This window comes from Bubalus bubalis, chromosome 13, assembly GCF_019923935.1.
Source record: "Bubalus bubalis isolate 160015118507 breed Murrah chromosome 13, NDDB_SH_1, whole genome shotgun sequence".
Taxonomy (NCBI): Eukaryota; Metazoa; Chordata; class Mammalia; order Artiodactyla; family Bovidae; genus Bubalus; species Bubalus bubalis.
The window spans coordinates 19,334,622-19,352,789 of record NC_059169.1 but is presented as its reverse complement, the minus strand read 5'-3'; the positions used below and the strand labels follow the sequence as shown (position 1 = coordinate 19,352,789).

General features: G+C 38.2%; 1 protein-coding gene across 1 annotated transcript in view; it reads left to right on the top strand.

Annotated features, from left to right (window-relative positions):
* Window positions 1-14,925, top strand: part of LOC123464829 (ATP-binding cassette sub-family C member 4-like) — a 70,913-nt gene extending 55,988 nt beyond the window's left edge. Inside the window, exon 7 of the mRNA XM_045162470.1 lies at window positions 14,646-14,925. Coding sequence (XP_045018405.1) covers window positions 14,646-14,690 — 45 coding nt within the window. The 3' untranslated portion in view covers window positions 14,691-14,925. The remainder of the gene's footprint in view (window positions 1-14,645) is intronic.
* Window positions 14,926-18,168: the final 3,243 nt, after the last annotated feature.

The following is an 18,168-nucleotide window of genomic DNA, read 5'->3' as shown; positions in this document are numbered from 1 at the left end:
TCTCTGGGGTCGCACAGAGTCGGACACGACTGAAGCGACTTAGCAGCAGCAGCATAATGAACAAATCAAAGAGAAGGAAGAGGATAGGGCCAAGAAACCCACCACTCACTGGTCTATTTGCACTGAAATTTGAACTTTTTTGTTATTGTATCTACTTGAATCTTCACAACTATTCTGAACTGGCACTATAATCCCTCAGATGTAGAAACTAAGAGAGAAGGCCCCAACTAATTTCTCAAAGTCACAGGAGAGAAAGAGTTAGTAAACTTTTAACCACCTTCTGCCTCTTGGTCACTATATTCACTGAATTAAATATATCTCCACTAAGGCTCTGGGCTTGCTTAAAGATAAAATCAGAAGATTAATAAAAGTGTCTCCCAGATGTCTTGTTTTGTTTTCGTTGTTCAAGCTAGGTGATGCTGCTACTTTTCATGAGCTAAGGGGCCACATCTCTGAGAAGCATCATAATCACACCCAACACTTAGCTCAGCATGTTTACAACCTGAAGTTGGAGCCGTCACTTAGTTCCTATGAGGTAGGTCATTGTCTCGTTTCACAAATGAACTAGCTGGTGTGGAGAGAGCTTAAGTGATTTTTCCAGGATCAGCAGTGGTCCCAGGAGAGAGGTGAGACTGGGCTTCTTCACCCCAGATGCAACCCATCCACAAGGACTCTGCTAATAAGCATTCATTCATCTCAACTCCCTTCGCAAACTGCCCTGTGAAGAAGATGCCTTCTCTCACTCCTCCTGTCAGCCAGAGTGTGATCTACACCAGGGCAAACAGATGAGAGAGAGAAAGGTCAAACCAAGGAGTTTATACATAGGAAGCTATTCATGAAGCAAATCCCATTTTGGCTAAGAGGTGATAATAATAACATTTTCTTCATAAAAATTACATTGAGAAGAGATATGGGAAAAGGAATCCTCTGATTTGGGCAGCACTGTCAAACAGTAGAAAGTTAAACATATTTCCATTTGTTATTTTGGATGTTTTTGTTTCAAAAGGAATACATACGCATATAACCACACAAAATATGGGTAGTTTAATAAAATGGAAGAGGGAGATGATATGCAATTAGATTTCCCAAGAGCCTTACTTTTAGTTTTTGTTTTTATTGACATATAGTTGGTTTACAATGTTGTGTCCATCTCTGCTGCACAGAGATGCAGAAAACAAACAAACAAAAGAGAGTTCCAGAAAAACAAAGAAAAGAATTTATTTACATTTATAATTGAATCACTTTGCTGTGCCTCTGCTTTATTGAGTACACCAAAGCCTTTGACTGTGTGGATCACAACAAACTGTGAAAAATTCTTAAAGAGATGGGAATAACAGACAACCTTACCTGCCTCCTGAGAAATCTGTATGCAGGTCAAGAAGCAACAGTTAGAACTGGACATGGAGCAAATGACTGGTTCCAAATTGGGAAAGGGGTACATCAAGGCTGTATATTGTCACCCTGCTTATTTAACTTATATGTAGAGTACATCATGCGAAATGCTGGGCTGGAAGAAGCACAAGCTGGAATCAAGATTTCCAGGAGAAATATCAATAACCTCAGATAATGCAGGTGACACCACCCTTATGGCAGAAAGCAAAGAAGAACTAAAGAACTTCTTGATGAAAGTGAAAGAGGAGAGTGAAAAAGTTGGCTTAAAGCTCAACATTCAGAGAACTAAGATCATGGCATCCAGTCCCATCACTTCATGGCAAATAGATAGGGAAACAATGGAAACAGTGAGAGACTTTATTTTCCTGGGCTCCAAAATCACTGCAAGTGGTGACTGTGACCATGAAATTAAAAGATGCTTACTCTTTGGAAGAAAAGCTATGACCAACCTATATAGCATATTAAAAAGCAGAGACATGACTTTGCAGGCAAAGGTCTGTCTAGTTAAAGCTCTAGTTTTCCCACTAGTCATGTATGGCTTGAGAGTTGGACCATAAAGAAAGCTGAGTGCTGAAGAATTGATCCTTGTGAGTTGTAGTGTTGGAGAAGACTCTTGAGATTCCCTTGGGAGACTGTAAGGAGATCAAGCCACTCAATCCTAAAGGAAATCAGTCCTGAGTATTCATTGGAAGGACTGATGCTGAAGCTGAAACTGCAATACTTAGGCCACCTGATGCAAAGAACTGACTCATTTGAAAAGACGCTGATGCTGGGAAAGATGGAAGGCGGGAGAAGGGGATGACAGAGGATGAAATGGTTGAATGGCCTCACCAACTGGATGGACATGAGCTTGAGCAGGCTCTGGGAGTTGGTGATGGACAGAAAAGCCTGGCATGCTGCAGTCCATGGGTTGCAAAGAGTCGGACATGACTGAGCAACTGAATTGAACTGAACTGATACATTATTTTTTTTATGTTCTTTCCCACTATGTTTTAATCACAGGATATTGAATATAGTTCCCTATGCTATGCATTAGGGCCTTTGTGTGTGTGTGTGTGTGTGTGTGTGCGCGCAATACATTTATTTATTTGGCTTTGTCAGGTCCTAGTTGCAGCATGTGGGATCTTCCTTGTATCATGCAGGATCTTTTGTTGAGGCGCATGGACTTTCTAGTTGTGGTACACAGGCTTAGTTTCTCCACAGTATGTGGGATCTTAGTTTCCTAGTCAGGGATCAAAACCCATGCCCCCTGCACTGCAAGGCAGAATCTTAACCACTGGACCACCAGGGAAGTCCCAGGACCTTCTTTTTATCCATTCTGAATGTAATGATTTGCCTCTACCAACCTTAAACTCCTAGTCCCTTCCACTCCCTTCCCCTTTCCCCCTTGGTAACCGCAAGTCTGTTCTCTACGACTGTGAGTCTATCTCTGTTTTGTAGGTAGGTTGATTTGTACCATATTTTGCATTCCATATATAAGTGATATCATATGGTATTTGTCTTTCTCTTTCTGACTTACTTAGTATGATAATCTGTAGTTACATCTATGATGCTGCAGATGACATTATCTTGTTCTTTTTATGGCTGAGTTGTATCCCATTGACTTGAGAACCCCATGAACAGTATGAAAAGGCAAAATGATAGGATACTGAAAGAGGAATTCCCCAAGTCAGTAGGTGCCCAATATGCTACTGGAGATCAGTGGAGAAATAACTCCAGAAAGAATGAAGAGATGGAGCCAAAGCAAAAACAATACCCAGTTGTGGATGTGACTGGTGATAGAAGCAAGGTCTGATGCTGCAAAGAGCAATATTGCATAGGAACCTGGAATGTCAGGTCCATGTATCAAGACAAATTGGAAGTGGTCAAACAAGAGATGGCAAGAGTGAACGTCGACATTCTAGGAATCAGCGAACTAAAATGGACTGGAATGGGTGAATTTAACTCAGATGACCATTATATCTACTACTGCGGGCAGGAATCCCTCAGAAGAAATGGAGTAGCCATCATGGTCAACAAAAGAGATCGAAATGCAGTACTTGGATGCAATCTCAAAAATGACAGAATGATCTCTGTTCATTTCCAAGGCAAACCATTCAATATCACGGTAATCCAAGAATGTGCCCCAATCAGTAACGCTGAAGAAGCTGAAGTTGAACAGTTCTATGAAGACCTACAAGACCTTTTAGAACTAAGACCCAAAAAAGATATCCTTTTCATTATAGGGGACTGGAATGCAAAAGGAGGAAGTCAAGAAACACCTGGAGTAACAGACAAATTTGGCCTTGGGGTATAGAATGAAGCAGGGCAAAGGACAATAGAGTTTTACCAAGAGAATGCACTGTCATAGCCAACAGCCTCTTCCAACAACACAAGAGAAGACTCTATACATGGACATCATGAGATGGTCAACACCGAAATCAGATTGATTATATTCTTTGCAGCCAAAGATGGAGAAGCTCTATACAGTCAACTAAAACAAGACCAGGAGCTGACTGTGGCTCAGATCATGAACTCCTTATTGCCAAATTCAGACTGAAATTGAAGAAAGTAGGGAAAACCACTAGACCATTCAGGTATGACCTAAATCAAATCCCTTATGATTATACAGTGGAAGTGAGAAATAGATTTAAGGGACTAGATCTGATAGATAGAGTGCCTGATGAACTATGGACTGAGGTTCATGACATTGTATAGGAGACAGGGATCAAGACCATTCCCATGGAAAAGAAATGCAAAAAAGCAAAATGGCTGTCTGGGGAGGCCTTACAAATAGCTGTGAAAAAAAGAGAAGTGAAAAGCAAAGGAGAAAATGAAAGATATAGGCATCTGAATACAGAGTTCCAAAAATAGCAAGAAGAGATAAGAAAGCCTTCTTCAGCAATCAATGCAAAGAAATAGAGGAAAACAACAGAGTGGAAAAGACTAGAGATCTCTTCAAGAAAATTAGAGATACGGGAATATTTCATGCAAAGATGGGCTCAATAAAGGACAGAAATGGTATGGACCTAACAGAAGCAGAAGATATTCAGAAGAGGTGGCAAGAATACACAGAAGAACTGTACAAAAAAGATCTTCACGACCCAGATAACCACGATGGTGTGATCACTCACCTAGCGTCAGACATCCTGGAATGTGAAGTCAAGTGGGCCTTGGAAAGCATCACTACGAACAAAGCTAGTGGAGGTGATGGAATTCCAGTTGAGCTATTTCAAATCCTGAAAGATGATTCTGTGAAAGTGCTGCACTCAATATGCCAGCAAATTTGGAAAACTCGGCAGTGCCCAAAGGACTGGAAAAGGTCAGTTTTCATTCCAATCCCAAAGAAAGGCAATGCCAAAGAATGCTAAAACTGCTGCACAATTGCACTCATCTCACACACTAGTAAAGTAATGCTCAAAATTCTCCAAGCCAGGCTTCAGCAATACATGAACCATGAACTTCCAGATGTTCAATCTGGTTTTAGAAAAGGCAGAGGAACCAGAGATCAAATTGCCAACATCTGCTGGATCATTGAAAAAGCAAGATCGTCCCAGAAAAAAAATCTATTTCTGTTTTATTGACTATGCCAAAGTGTTTGACTGCTTGGATCACAATAAACTGTGGAAAATTCTGAAAGAGATGGGAATATCAGACCACCTGATCTGCCTCTTGAGAAATTTGTATGCAAGTCAGGTAGCAATAGTTAGAACTGGATGTGGAACAACAGGCTGGTTCCAAATAGGAAAAGAAGTATGTCAAGGCTGTATATTGTCACCCTGCTTATTTAACTTATATGCAGAGTACATCATGAGAAATGCTAGGCTGGAAGAAGCACAGGCTGGAATCAAGATTGCCGGGAGAAATATCAATAACCTCAGATATGCAGATGACACCACCCTTATGGCAGAAAGTGAAGAGGTACTAAAAAGCCTCTTGATGAAGGTTAAAGAGGAGAGTGAAAAAGTTGGCTTGAAACTCAACATTCAGAAAATCACTTCATGGGAAATAGATGGGGAAACAGTGGAAACAGTGTCAGACTTTTTTTTTGGGGGGGTTCTCCAAAATCACTGCAGATGGTGATTGCAGCCATGAAATTAAATGACGCTTACTCCTTGGAAGAAAAGTTATGACCAACCTAGATAGCATATTGAAAAGCAGAGACATTACTTTGCCAACAAAGGTGCGTCTAGTCAAGGCTATGGTTTTTCCTGTGGTCATGTATGGATGTGAGAGTTGGACTGTGAAGAAAGCTGAGTGCTGAAGAATTGATGCTTTTGAACTGTGGTGTTGGAGAAGACTCTTGAAAGCCTCTTGGACTGCAAGGAGATCCAAACAGTCCATTCTGAAGGACATCAGCCCTGGGATTTCTTTGGAAGGAATGATGCTAAAGCTGAAACTCCAGTTCTTTGTCCACCTGATGCAAAGAGTTGACTCATTGGAAAAAACTCTGGGAGGGATACTAGGAGGGATTGGGGGCAGGAGGAGAAGGGGACACCAGAGGATGAGATGGCTGGATGGCATCACTGACTCAATGGATGTGAGTCTGAGTGAACTCCGAGAGTTGGTGATGGACAGGGAGGCTTGGCGTGCTGCGATTCATGGGGTCACAAAGTGTCAGACATGACTGAGCGACTGAAGTGAACTGAACTGAGTATTCCATTGTATATATGTACCACATCTTTTTCAAAAATTGTATATGATTTAATTGGAGGCTAATTGCTTCACATTATTGTTGTGGTTTTGTCATACATCAACATGGATCAGCCACAGGTGCACATGTGTCCTCCCATCATGAACCCCCTCTTCCATCTCCCTCCCTACCCCACCCCTCTGGGTTGTCCCAGAACACCAGCTTTGAGTGCCCTCCTTCATGCATCGACCTTGCACTGGTTATCTATTTTACATATGATAATATACATGTTTCAATGCTATTCTCTCAAATCATCCCACCCTCGCCTTTCCCACATAGTCCAAAAGTCTGTTATTTATAACTACGTCTCTTTTGCTGCCTTGCATATAGGATCGTCGTTACCATCTTTCTGAATTCCATATATATGTGTTAATATACTGTATTGGTGATTCTCTTTTTGACCCACTTCATTCTGTATAATAGGCTCCAGTTTCATCTACCTCATTAGAACTGACTCAAATGTGTTCTTTTTTATAGCTGAGTACTATTCCATCATGTATGTGTACCACAACTTCCTTATCCATTCGTCTGCCAATGGACATCTAGGTTGCTTTCATGTCCTAGCTATTGTAAACAGTGATGCAGTGAACATTGGCGTGTGCGTGTCTCTTTCAGTTCTGGTTTCTTCGGTGTGTATGCCCAACAATACCACATCTTCTTTATCCATTACTTCATCGATGGACATTTAGGTTGCTTTCATGTTTTGGCTATTGTGAATACTGCTGCTATGAACATAAGCATGCATGTATCTTTTTGAATTCTAGTTTTTTTTATGGGTATATGTCCAGGAATGGGTTTGCTGGATCATAATTAGTTTTCTGAGGAACCTCTGTATTGTTTTCCATAGTAGCTGTATCAACCCCAACTTACATTCCCACCATTAGTGTGGGAGGGTTCCCTTTTCTCCGCACCCTCTCCATAATTTATTATTTGTAGACTTTTTAATGATGGACATCCTGACCAGTGTGAGGTGGTAGATTTGATTTGCATTTCTCTAATAATTAGTGATGTTAAATATCTTTTCAGGTGCCTATTGGCCATCTGCATGTCTTCTTTGGAGTAATATCTATTAAGATATTCTGCCCATTTTTTGGTTGGGTTGCATGTTTTTGTTTTGTTAAGTTGTATCAGCTCTTTGTATATTTTGGAGTTTAAGTTCTTGTCTGCTGCATCATTTACAAATATTTTTCTCCTATTATATAGGTTGTCTTTTTGTTTTGTTTTATCATTTCCCTTGCTGTGCAAAGTCTTGTAAGTTTGATTAGGTCCCATTTGTTTATTTTTATTTTTAATTCTATTGCCTTAGGAGACTGACATAAGAAAACATTGGTATGATTTATGTCAGAGAATGTTTGCCCATGCTTTCTTCTAGGCATTTTATAATGTCATGTCTTATGTTTAAGTCTTTAAGTCACTTTGAGTTTATTTTTGTGCATGATGTGAGGGTGTGTTCTACCTTCATTGCTTTACATGCAGCTTTCCAACTTCCTTAGCACCACTTGCTGAAGAGACTGTCTTTCCCCCATTTTAAATTCTTACTTCCTTTGTTAAAGATTAATTGACAGTAGGTATATGGGTTTATTTCTGGGCTGCCTATTCTATTCCATTGATTTTTATGCTATTTTCACATTAATACCACACTGCTTTGATTATTGTAGCTTTGCCATATTTTCTAAAGTCTCAGAGAGTTATGCCTCTAGGTTTGTTTTTTTTTCCCTCAAGATTTCTTTGGCAATTCTGGGTCTTTTGTAGTTCCATATAAATTTTTCGATGATTTATTTTAGTTTTGAGAAAAATGTCATGGGTAGTTTGATAGGGATTGCATTAAATCTTTAGATTTCTTTGGATAGTATTGCCATTTTAACAATATTGAGTCTTCCAATTCAAGAACATAGAATATATTTCAATTTATTTCAATCATCTTTAATTTCCTTTATCAATGTTTTATAGTTCTCAGCATATGCCTTTCACCTCTTTGGTTAGGTTTATTCCAAGGTTTCTTTCTTTCTTTTTTTTTTTTTTTGGTGTGAGTTTTAAAAGGTATTCCCTTTCTGATATTTCATTGTTAGTGTAATGGATTGCAAACACTTTCTGAATGTTAATCTTGTATCTTGCTACTTTGCTGAATTCATTTATTAGATCTAGCAGTTTTGATTTGGAGTCTTTAGGGTTCTCCTTATATAGTGTTATGGAATCTGCATATAGTGACAGTTTTACCTCTTCCCTTCCAATTTGGATGCATTTTATTTCTTTTAATTGTCTTCTAACTGTGGCTAGGACTTCCAATACTATGTTGAAAAGAAGTGGTGAGAATGGGCATCCTTATCTTATTCCAGATTTTAGCAGGAAGGCTTTTAGCTTTTCACTATTGAGTTTTATATTGGCTGTGGGTTTGTTATAAATGACTTTTATTATGTTGAGATATGTTCCCTCTATTCCCACGTTAGTAAGAGTTTTTATCATTAATAGGTGTTGAATTTTATCAGATCCTTTTTCTGAATTTATTGAGATGATGAGGTGTTTTAATTTTTTTTTTTTTCTTCTGTTAATGTGGTGTATTACATTGATTTGCATGTGTTGAACCATCCTTATGAATCTGGGATGAATACCCACTTGGTCACCAAATCTATACCCACTTTGTCATGGTGTATCTTTTTTATGTGTAGGTTTATTTAATTTGCTAACATTTTGTTGATAACGTTTACATCTATCAATAGATTGATCAGAGATTTGGGCCTGTAATTTTCTTTTTTGGTGTTATCTTTGATTTATTATCAGGGTGATGGTGGCTTCATAGAATGTTTTTGGGAGTATTCCCTCCTCTTTAATCTTTTGGAAGAGTTTGAGAAGAATTGGTATAAGTTTTTCTTTGTATGCTTGGTAGAATTTGCCTGTAAAGCCATCTGGTCCTGGACTCTTGTCTGTAGGGAGTTATTAAAATATAGATTGTATTTCAGTTCTAGTGATTTATCTGTTCAAATTATCTATTTCTTCTTGCTTCAGTTTTAGTTGGGTTATGTGTTTCTAGAAAGTTGTCCATTTTTTCAAGATTGCAAAATTTGTTGTCATATAATTGGTATTCTCTTATGGTTTTTTTGTATTTCTGTGGTAGTTGAGATTTTTCCTTTTTGAGTTTCTATTTTGTTTGTTTGGGTTCTCTCTCCTTTCTTCCTGGTGAACCTGGCTAGAAGTTTTTCAATTTTTTTTATTCTTTCAAAGCACTAGCTCTTGGTTTTGTTGATTTTTTTTCAATTTTTTAAAATCTCTATTTTATTTATTTTCCCCCGATCTTTATTATTTCCTTCTTTCTGTTGATTTTAGGTTTTGTTTGTTCTTCTTTTTCTAATTCTTTTAGGTGGTGGGTTAGGTTGTTTACCTGAGATTTTTCTGTTGATGAAGGCCTGTACGACTATAAACTTCCCTCTAAGAATTGCTTTTGCTGTGTAGCATAGATTTTTGTGGGGCTTCCCTGGTTGCTCAGTGGTAAAGTGAAAGTGAAAGTTGCTCAGTCATGTCCGACCCTTTGGGACTCCATGGAATATAAAGTCCATGGAATTTTCCAGGCCAGACTACTGGAGAGGGTAGCCTTTCCCTTCTCCAGGGGATCTTCCCAACCCAGGGATCAAACCCAGGTCTCCCACATTGAAGGTGGATTCTTTACCATCTGAGCCACAAGGGAAGCCCCAGACAGTGGTAAAGTATCTGCATTCAATGCAGGAGACACAGGAGATGCAGGTTCAACCCCTGGGTTGGAAATATCCCCTGGAGGAGGACATGGTAACCCACTATAGTATTCTTGCCAGGAAAATCCCATGGAGAGAGAAGCCTGATGGGCTGCAGTCCATAGAGCCACAGAGAATTGGACATGACTGAGCAACTGAGCAATACAATCCAAATAGATTTTGTATAGTTACATTTTCATTGTTGCTTGTCTGAAGATATTTTAAATTTCCTTTTTAATTTTCTCATTGACCCACTGGTTTTTAAGTAGTGTGTTATTTAGTCTCCATGTAAGCTTTTTTTCTTGTTTATTTTCCTGTAGTTGATTTCTAGTTTCATGCCATGTGGTCAGAGAAGATACTTGAAATAATTTCTATACTCATATTTATTGAAGTTAATTTTGTGCCTTAATATATGGTAAATCCTAGACAATGTTCTGTGTCTGCTTGATAAGAATATATACTTTGGGTTGTTTTTGTTGTTGTTGTTGTTTTGATGTAGTGTTCTGAAAATATCAATTAAGTCTAACTCTTCTATTGTATCATTTTGGACCTCTGTTGCCATATTGATTCTCTGTATGGAAGATCTGTGCATTGATGTGAATGGGTGTTAATATCTATTATTATTGTATTCTTATTGCTTTCTCTTGTTATGTATGTTAGTATTTGTTTTATGTATTTTGGTGCTCCTATAGGTGCATATATGTTGATGAATGTAAAATCCTCTTTTTGAACTGACCTTTTTATCATTATATAATGTCCTTCTTTATCTTTCTTTATAGCCTTTGCTTTAAAGTCTCTTTTTTTATGAATACAGTATTGTAATTCCTGCTCTCCTGTCATTTCTGTTTGCATGAAATATCTTTTTTCATCTCCACACTTTCAATCTGTGTGTATCCTTTGCCTAAGTTGCATATTGTAGGCAGCATGAGTCTCTTGTAGGCTCGGTATTTTTTTTCCCCAAATTTTTTTAAATTTATTTTTTTAATTGAAGGATAATTGCTTTACACAATTTTGTGGTTTCCTATCATACATCAGCAAGAATCAGCCATAGGTACACCAGTGTCCCCTCCCTCCGGAACTTCCCTCCCCATCCTATCCTTCTAGATTTTCACATAGCCCCTGTTTGAGTTCCCTGAGCCTAGATTCTTGTTTTTAATTCAGTTGGCCACCCTGTGTCTTTTGATTCTGCACCCATTGACATTTAAGGTAATTATTGATAGATATGCATTTATTTCTATTTCAAACCTTGTTTTCCAGTTGATTCTTTGCTTCTTCTTTCTTCCTTTCTTTTTATTTTTGTTTTTATTTCCAGAGTTTAATGATTTAACTTTATTTTATGCTTTATTTTATTCTCTTCTTTTTATTTTTTTGTGATTCTATTGTATGCTTTTGACTTGTGGCTGCCCTGTTTTTCAAGTATGTTAACCCCTTTATATATCTGCTTGCTTTAGACTGTTAGTCAGATAGGCTCAAACACATTCTAAAAATAAGAAAAAGAATTTGCATTTTCTTATTCTCCTTCCTCACATATTTGGGCTTGCTTGTTGGCTCAGATTGTAAAGATCTTCCTGCAATTTGGGAGACCCAGGTTCAATCTCTGGGTTGGGAAGACCCCTTGGAGAAGAGAATGGAAACCCACTCCGGTATTCTTGCCTGGAGAATTTCATGGACAGAGGAGCCTGGCGGACTACAGTTCATGGGGTTGCAAAAAGTCAGACATGACTGAGCAAATAACACTTTCACACTTTTCCCCACATAATATGATTTTAATGTCCCTTTTTACATCTTCATGTTTATCTCTCTGCTGCTCCTTGTGTTTATCATTGCTTTCACAAATATTTTTTTTTTAACCTGCATTCTCACTAATTTAAGTGATTTACTTTTCAATTGTGATTTCCTACTTCCTATATCTTCCTGCTTCTTTTCTATTTAGAGATGATTTTTCAATATTTCTTTTAGGATAGTTTTAGTATTGCTGTATTCCTTTAGTTTTTGCTTATCTGAGAAATTATTTCTTCTGCCTTTCTAAATAATCTTCCCGGGTAGAGTATTGCTGTTCATTCGCTCAGTCATGCCCAACTCCTTGTGACCTCATGGACTGCAGCAAGCCAGGCTTCCTTGTCCTTTACTGTCTCCTGGAGTTTGCTCAAATTCATGTCCATTGAGTTGATTTTTTTCTCTTTTAATACTTTCAATATATTTTGCCACTCCCTTCTGGCCTGTAGTGTTTCTGTAGAGAAAGAAGCTGATAGCCTATGGGAATTCTCTTAGATGAGCTCTTTGTTTTTCTCTTGCTGTCTTTAGAATCTTCTCTTTATCTCTAACTTTTACCATTTTTATCATAATATGTTGGTATTGGACTGTTTGGGTTCATCTTGTTTGGGGCGCTCTGTGCATCTTGTATCTAGGAAGTTTTCAGCCATAATTTTTTCAAATACATTTTCAATCCCCTTTTATTTTTCTTCTCCTTCTGGAATCCCTATTATATATAGATTGGCCTGCTTTATATTATCCCATAGCTTTCTTATATTGCTTTAATTTTTCATTTGGCTTTTTGTCTGCTGTTTTGATTAAATAATTTCCATTATTCTATCTTCCAGGTCACTTATCCTTTCTTCCGCAATATTCATTCTATTTTTCATTGCCTTGAGCTCAGTTTTAGTCTCAGCAAATGCATTCTCCTGAATCCTTATAGTTTCTAGTTCCTTTTCCCAGTAATTTGCATTTCTGTTGATAGCCTCTTAATTCCTTCAGTATTTTCATTGCCTCCTTTTGAGCTTGCTGTCTATTAGACTGAAGAGATCTGTTTCATTGTTCCTTCAGGGGAATTCTCTTGGTCTTTTAACTGAGAGTGATTCCTCTTCTTCATTTTGCTTATGTTTCTCTTACTCTGAATTTAGGTGAAAGAATTATCTATTGTTGTCTTAGAGGGTTATTTATATGTGGGACTGTCCCTCTGTAGATTTTGTGGATTAATTTTTTTTTTTTTTTTTTTTTTTGGTAGGAGGACTGTTTTAGGTTTTGATGCTTGCCATCTATTTCCTCAGCATATACTGGCTGTTTTCCCCTAGATAGGGGGTGTGCAGTTGTGTGGGTGTATGTCATGTGCACTCTCCCAGGAAGGCACTTGGCTGTCAGTCATGGGTGCCTTGGCAAGTGGTGGTGAGCCATGCATACTTCAAGGAAGGTGGGGGAGTGACCTGCACCAACTCACAGGACCCTTGGAGGTGGTAGGGTCATCTGTCTGTGGCTGCCTCTGGAGTCTGAAGTGGCAGCATCAGCTTACACCCACCCTTGGAGGTCATGTAGGCAGTACCCTGCCACCTCAGAGTACACAGAGAAAGCTCCTATGGGGGCCTGCCCCTCAGCTTGAGTGTCCCCAACAATGCTATCTCAAAAGGGCTTACTATTGTTATTTTAATTTTTTTAATTTATTTATCTATTTAGTTTTGGCTGTGCTGGGTCTTCATTACTGCACACAGGCTTTCTCTAGTTGTGGTGAGCAGGGGGCTACTCTATAGTTGTGGTGTGTGGGCTTTTCTTACTTCTCTTGTTACAGAGCATGAGCTCTAGGGTGCACTGGCTTCAGTAGTTGTGGCATACGGGATTCATAGTAGAGACATGTGGACTCAGTAGTTATGGCACATAGGCTTAGTTGCTCTATGACACGCGGATCTTCCTGGACTAGGGATCAAACCTATGTCCCCTGCATTGGCAGGTGGATTCTGAACCACTGGATCCAAAGCCCCCCCACCCCCCACCCACCCCGCCTCTCCACTTTTTTTAAAATTCTTGCATTCATAATGGAACTAGCCTCAGATTTCATCCATGAGCCCTAAACATTCTTGGAGAATTTCTTGTTTTTCTCCTTAACTTAAGGGACATTTTGATATATAGCATTTCATAAGCGGTGCTGTTTAGGGAGTAGCATGTGTGCAGGTAACAAGAGAAAAAGTACACCTAATATAAAGGTAGGTGTCTCAGAGCTTTCCTATTTCATATGTAAAGCCCACTATCTCTCATGATAACTTTGTTGATAGCATCTACAAATGGACTTAGAATCAAGTTTTATAAAATGAATCTGGAATCACATGACCTAGCAACCTAGCTCATGACATGAGTCAGCTTCAGATAGATGGCACATTTTCTGTTTTAAACACTCAAACAAAACTTTACACATTCTTATTTGGGGGAAAAAATGACATTTGAAGTCCTTTTACAGCCAAACACATTTAGAGGTAAGAGCTCACAAGTCTTGACATTATTTCATTTTGTTATGTGCATTCGTCAAGAAACCAAGATATGGTGCAGCTACAAAAACTGATGATTGTGGAACAGACAAACTTGACAGCATTTCACTTCCTTTATGTTCTGATTATACATTTATCAGAAAACCTATGTCTCTTCCAGTTCAGCTAGAAGTTGGTAAAAGTCAAGAATTCAAAGGCCTGGCAAACCTGATATTAACATCTAGATTGATGGTGCTCATTTTTGTGTAAAAGTGAGAAACCCTCACGCAGACACTAGATTTCCCAGCCTCTTTGTTATCTTGTTTATAATTTATCTCCATGTTTTAATTCTGTAAAATGATTTTGGTTATCAATTAGTGATTAAAGCTTATCTGTGAATCAGAATGATCAGAACTCAAGGGAATCATATTTGGCATTCAGCCCAGTCCCACTGAGGGTTTTAATGGGGCTACATCCTTCATAGAATAAACACATCACTGGGTTTAAAAATTGTGCCTCCATTAGTGTTATGATTTGCTTCACATGAAGAAGTGACCCTAGAAATGTGTTGCTTTAGGAGGGACTTTACAGCTTTTAAGTGTGTTGTTTTTATTTATTTATTTTTTTCAGGTGTACCTCAAAAGGAATTATCCAGATGATGATGATGCTCAGTGACTGTGTGGTTATGAATGCTTCCAATGGACAGACCTTAATCTTAACAATTTTTGAGATAGCATTGTGATTCTCCTGTGAAGTCAAGTCTATTCTGAAGGCATTTCTCCAATAGTATTTGCCTCGCATAAACTATATTGCACTTCTTTATACCAGCAACAAATATTTACACATACAAGATGCTAATTTGGATTTATCTCTTTCCAACTTCACACAATGATTTCAAACTCTTACAAAATGACTTGTTAATTTTTAAAGGTTATACTATTTTTTTTCCTTATCCAAATCAGAGAAGCAAGCCACCAATAAAAGCTGTCTCCCAGATTTAGTGCCTTGAGAGAGTCCAGAGCTAAAGCTCATTTTCTAAGTTATAAAACAAATTTGTCACAGATTTTTTTTTTACTGTTCCCAGAATTACATATTACTTTCCAGTTATATCAAGGATTCTGTTTACTTGAAGGCTGTGAAGTTGCTATTTTGTTTCACAACTGCCTTTAATATAACTAGGATCAATTATTCCACCCAAAGACGTCTGGTTAAAATACTACAGAGAAAACGGATAGGAAAAACAAAAAATATACTCTAAGTGATATTATAGGGGAGAGTTGTGCCCCCCCACAAAAGAAGATATGCGATTAAGATACAGAAGGACAATATTTAATTTTATATCTTAAAAGAGAAGGGAGAGAAAACATGCTTTCTCAAAATAGGAACCCTTTGAGGGCATTTGAAAATGAAGAACAGACATGATCATTGATTGTCTTCTAGATTGGGGATTTTTTTACATTTTTTTTTTTTTTACAGTATAGATAACATAAAATTTGCCATATTACCATTTTTAAACATACAATTCAGCGGCATTAATTGTATCCACAATATTGTACAACAATCAACATCTACTTAATTTTTGTTCATTATTTTAGTACTTTTCAGTGTGTTATTTCTACAGAGTCATTTTTGGTTAAGTTTTATTTCTTTAGCAGTGGATTTGTTTCTGTGAGTTTTGAGCTTGATTGGCATAAAATTATTCATAGTATCTTAAATGTTTAATCTCTGCAGCATCTATAATTATGTTGTTCTTTGCTTTTTAACTTTGTAACTTTGCCCTGTTTGTTTTGTTTGTTTGTTTGTTTTTTCCCTTGAAAAATCTTGAATGACTTTTTCCTATTAATTTTCAAAGAATAAGTTTTTTTGCTTGATTGATCCTTTGGTGGGCTTTTTTTTTTTTTCTTCTTTTTTGGTGGTTTCACTATATTATTATTTCTTTCCTTTAACTTTTCTTCATTTACTTTTTGATATTTTTTCACTAAATTCTTAAATTAGAAACTTATATTAGAAAAGTGATTAAGTTAAAAGTACATAAAGCCCACTTTTTCCCCCTAAAACTCTCTTTAGCTGCAACTACAGGTTTTGGAACTTAGCACTGATCAATAAACATAGTATTTAGGTATTTTCTAATTTTTAATTTTATTCATTATATCTTTTACCCATGAGTTATTCATAAGTGTAATGTTCTCTAAATTTCAAATGCTAAGTGCTTTTTACTATGACATTAAACCATGTGAAAATCATATCCAACCTTTTTTTAACCTATAAAAATGGCAGTTTCATATGGTTCAACATATTAATTTTCTTTTGTTATTAACCTAAAACTAAAACTTAATTTTTAGTCAGACATTAGATTGAGGATTTTAAACCAAAGGTAACCACACTCACACAGAGAGTCCTTGTTTCCATTTTATATTTTACTTGGTGATTTAGAAATGTTATATGTATGTAAACAGTATTTTCAAATAAAAATCCTGTCCAAGAACTGAATGTTTTTTGACACATGTTACAGGTTGGTTCTCTGACATGCAGACTTGGATGGAGTTCAGTATTGGCATATGTATTAAGGGTACTGTTAGGATCAGCACTTGTGGAATCAAGAGGGAAAAAATGGGATAGGGCAGAGGAAAAAGTCAAGCTGGAGCACTGGCCAGATGACCTTAGCTGATCCATGGGAGCTCTGATGTGATGACCCTTTGGGATTGTTGTGACATATCCACTGGCCAGGCCGTCATACATCCACCTGGATGGGTCATTGTACAGAGGCTCTGCCCAGAGGGGCTGGTGGCTTAAGGTCGCCCACTAGCAGCGCTTCTAGTGGCTGGGCAGTGAGTCCATGAAGGGAGGTCTGAACAGCACATCTGCATGCCCCTCATGGGTGTGTCACAGCTCCAGAGGTAGGTGATGAGTGTGCACTGTGACAGAAACTCTTGGTGATTGATGTTTAACTAAAATGACTGAGTAACTGATTCTCCTCAATAGCCTATGGTTTAAAAAATAAAGGAGGAAGTCCATGTAGGGGAGAAATCCTCATTCTGTAGGGTCAGCCCAGTTGTCACCTCTTCTAGGAAGCAATCTCAAGATCATTCATCATCCTAGTTAATGCTTATTTCTCTGATACCCTGGTTACCTCTCATTTGTTAAACCCAATCATGCTTGGCTAGTGCCTGTTCTCACAATCTTGAAATACTTAATTTTTGAACAAGGGTCCCTTCTTTTTCCATTTTGCACTGGGTTCTGTAAATTATGTAGCCTACCCTGACTATGGGTATTCATAGGTGGTTTGTTTTCTTACTAAACCATGAGCTTCTAAAAACTTTAAACTGTGCCCTGTCTACTTTTTAATAACATCTTGCAGCACAATGTCTATTACATTTTTGTTGTTCATTAGTCACTAAATTGTGTCCAATTCTTTTGCAACCCCATGGACTGTAGGCCACTAGGCTCCTCTGTCCATGGGATCTCCCAGGTAAGAATACTGGAGTGGGTTGCCATTTCCTTCTCTAGGGGATTTTCTGGACCCAGGGATCATACCCATGTCTCCTGCATTGGCAGGAAGATTCTTTACCACTGAGTCACCTGGCTAGCCTTGCAGCACAGTGTCTGTCACTTAAGGGATGCTCGTTGCTGAATGAATGTTGACTGAAAACAAATATTCTTTCTGAACGTTATGATTTTGAAATTTTAAGAGGTAGCCTGGAGAAGGCAATGGCAACCCACTGCAGTACTCTTGCCTGGAATATCCCATGGATGGAGGAGCCTGGTGGGCTGCAGTTCACAGGGTCACAAAGAGTCGGACACAACTGAGTGACTTCACTTTCACTTTTCACTTTCATGCATTGGAGAAGGAAATGGCAACCCACTCCAGTGTTCTGGCCTGGAGAATCCCAGGGATAGGGGAGCCTGGTGGGCTGCCGTCTATGGGGTTGCACAGAGTCGGACATGACTGAAGCAACTTAGCAGCAGCAGCAGCAGCAGCAGCCTGGGATAACAGAAGGCCCTGGGTTTGGAGTCAGTCACATTGATCTGCATGCCAATTCTTTATCTGCTACTTGCTAGCAGTGTGGGTGTTCAAAACGTGTAGTGTCCAATTGGGACACTTGGGAGTGAAAGGAAATAACTAGCTAAGTTACCAACATAATAAATTGCACCA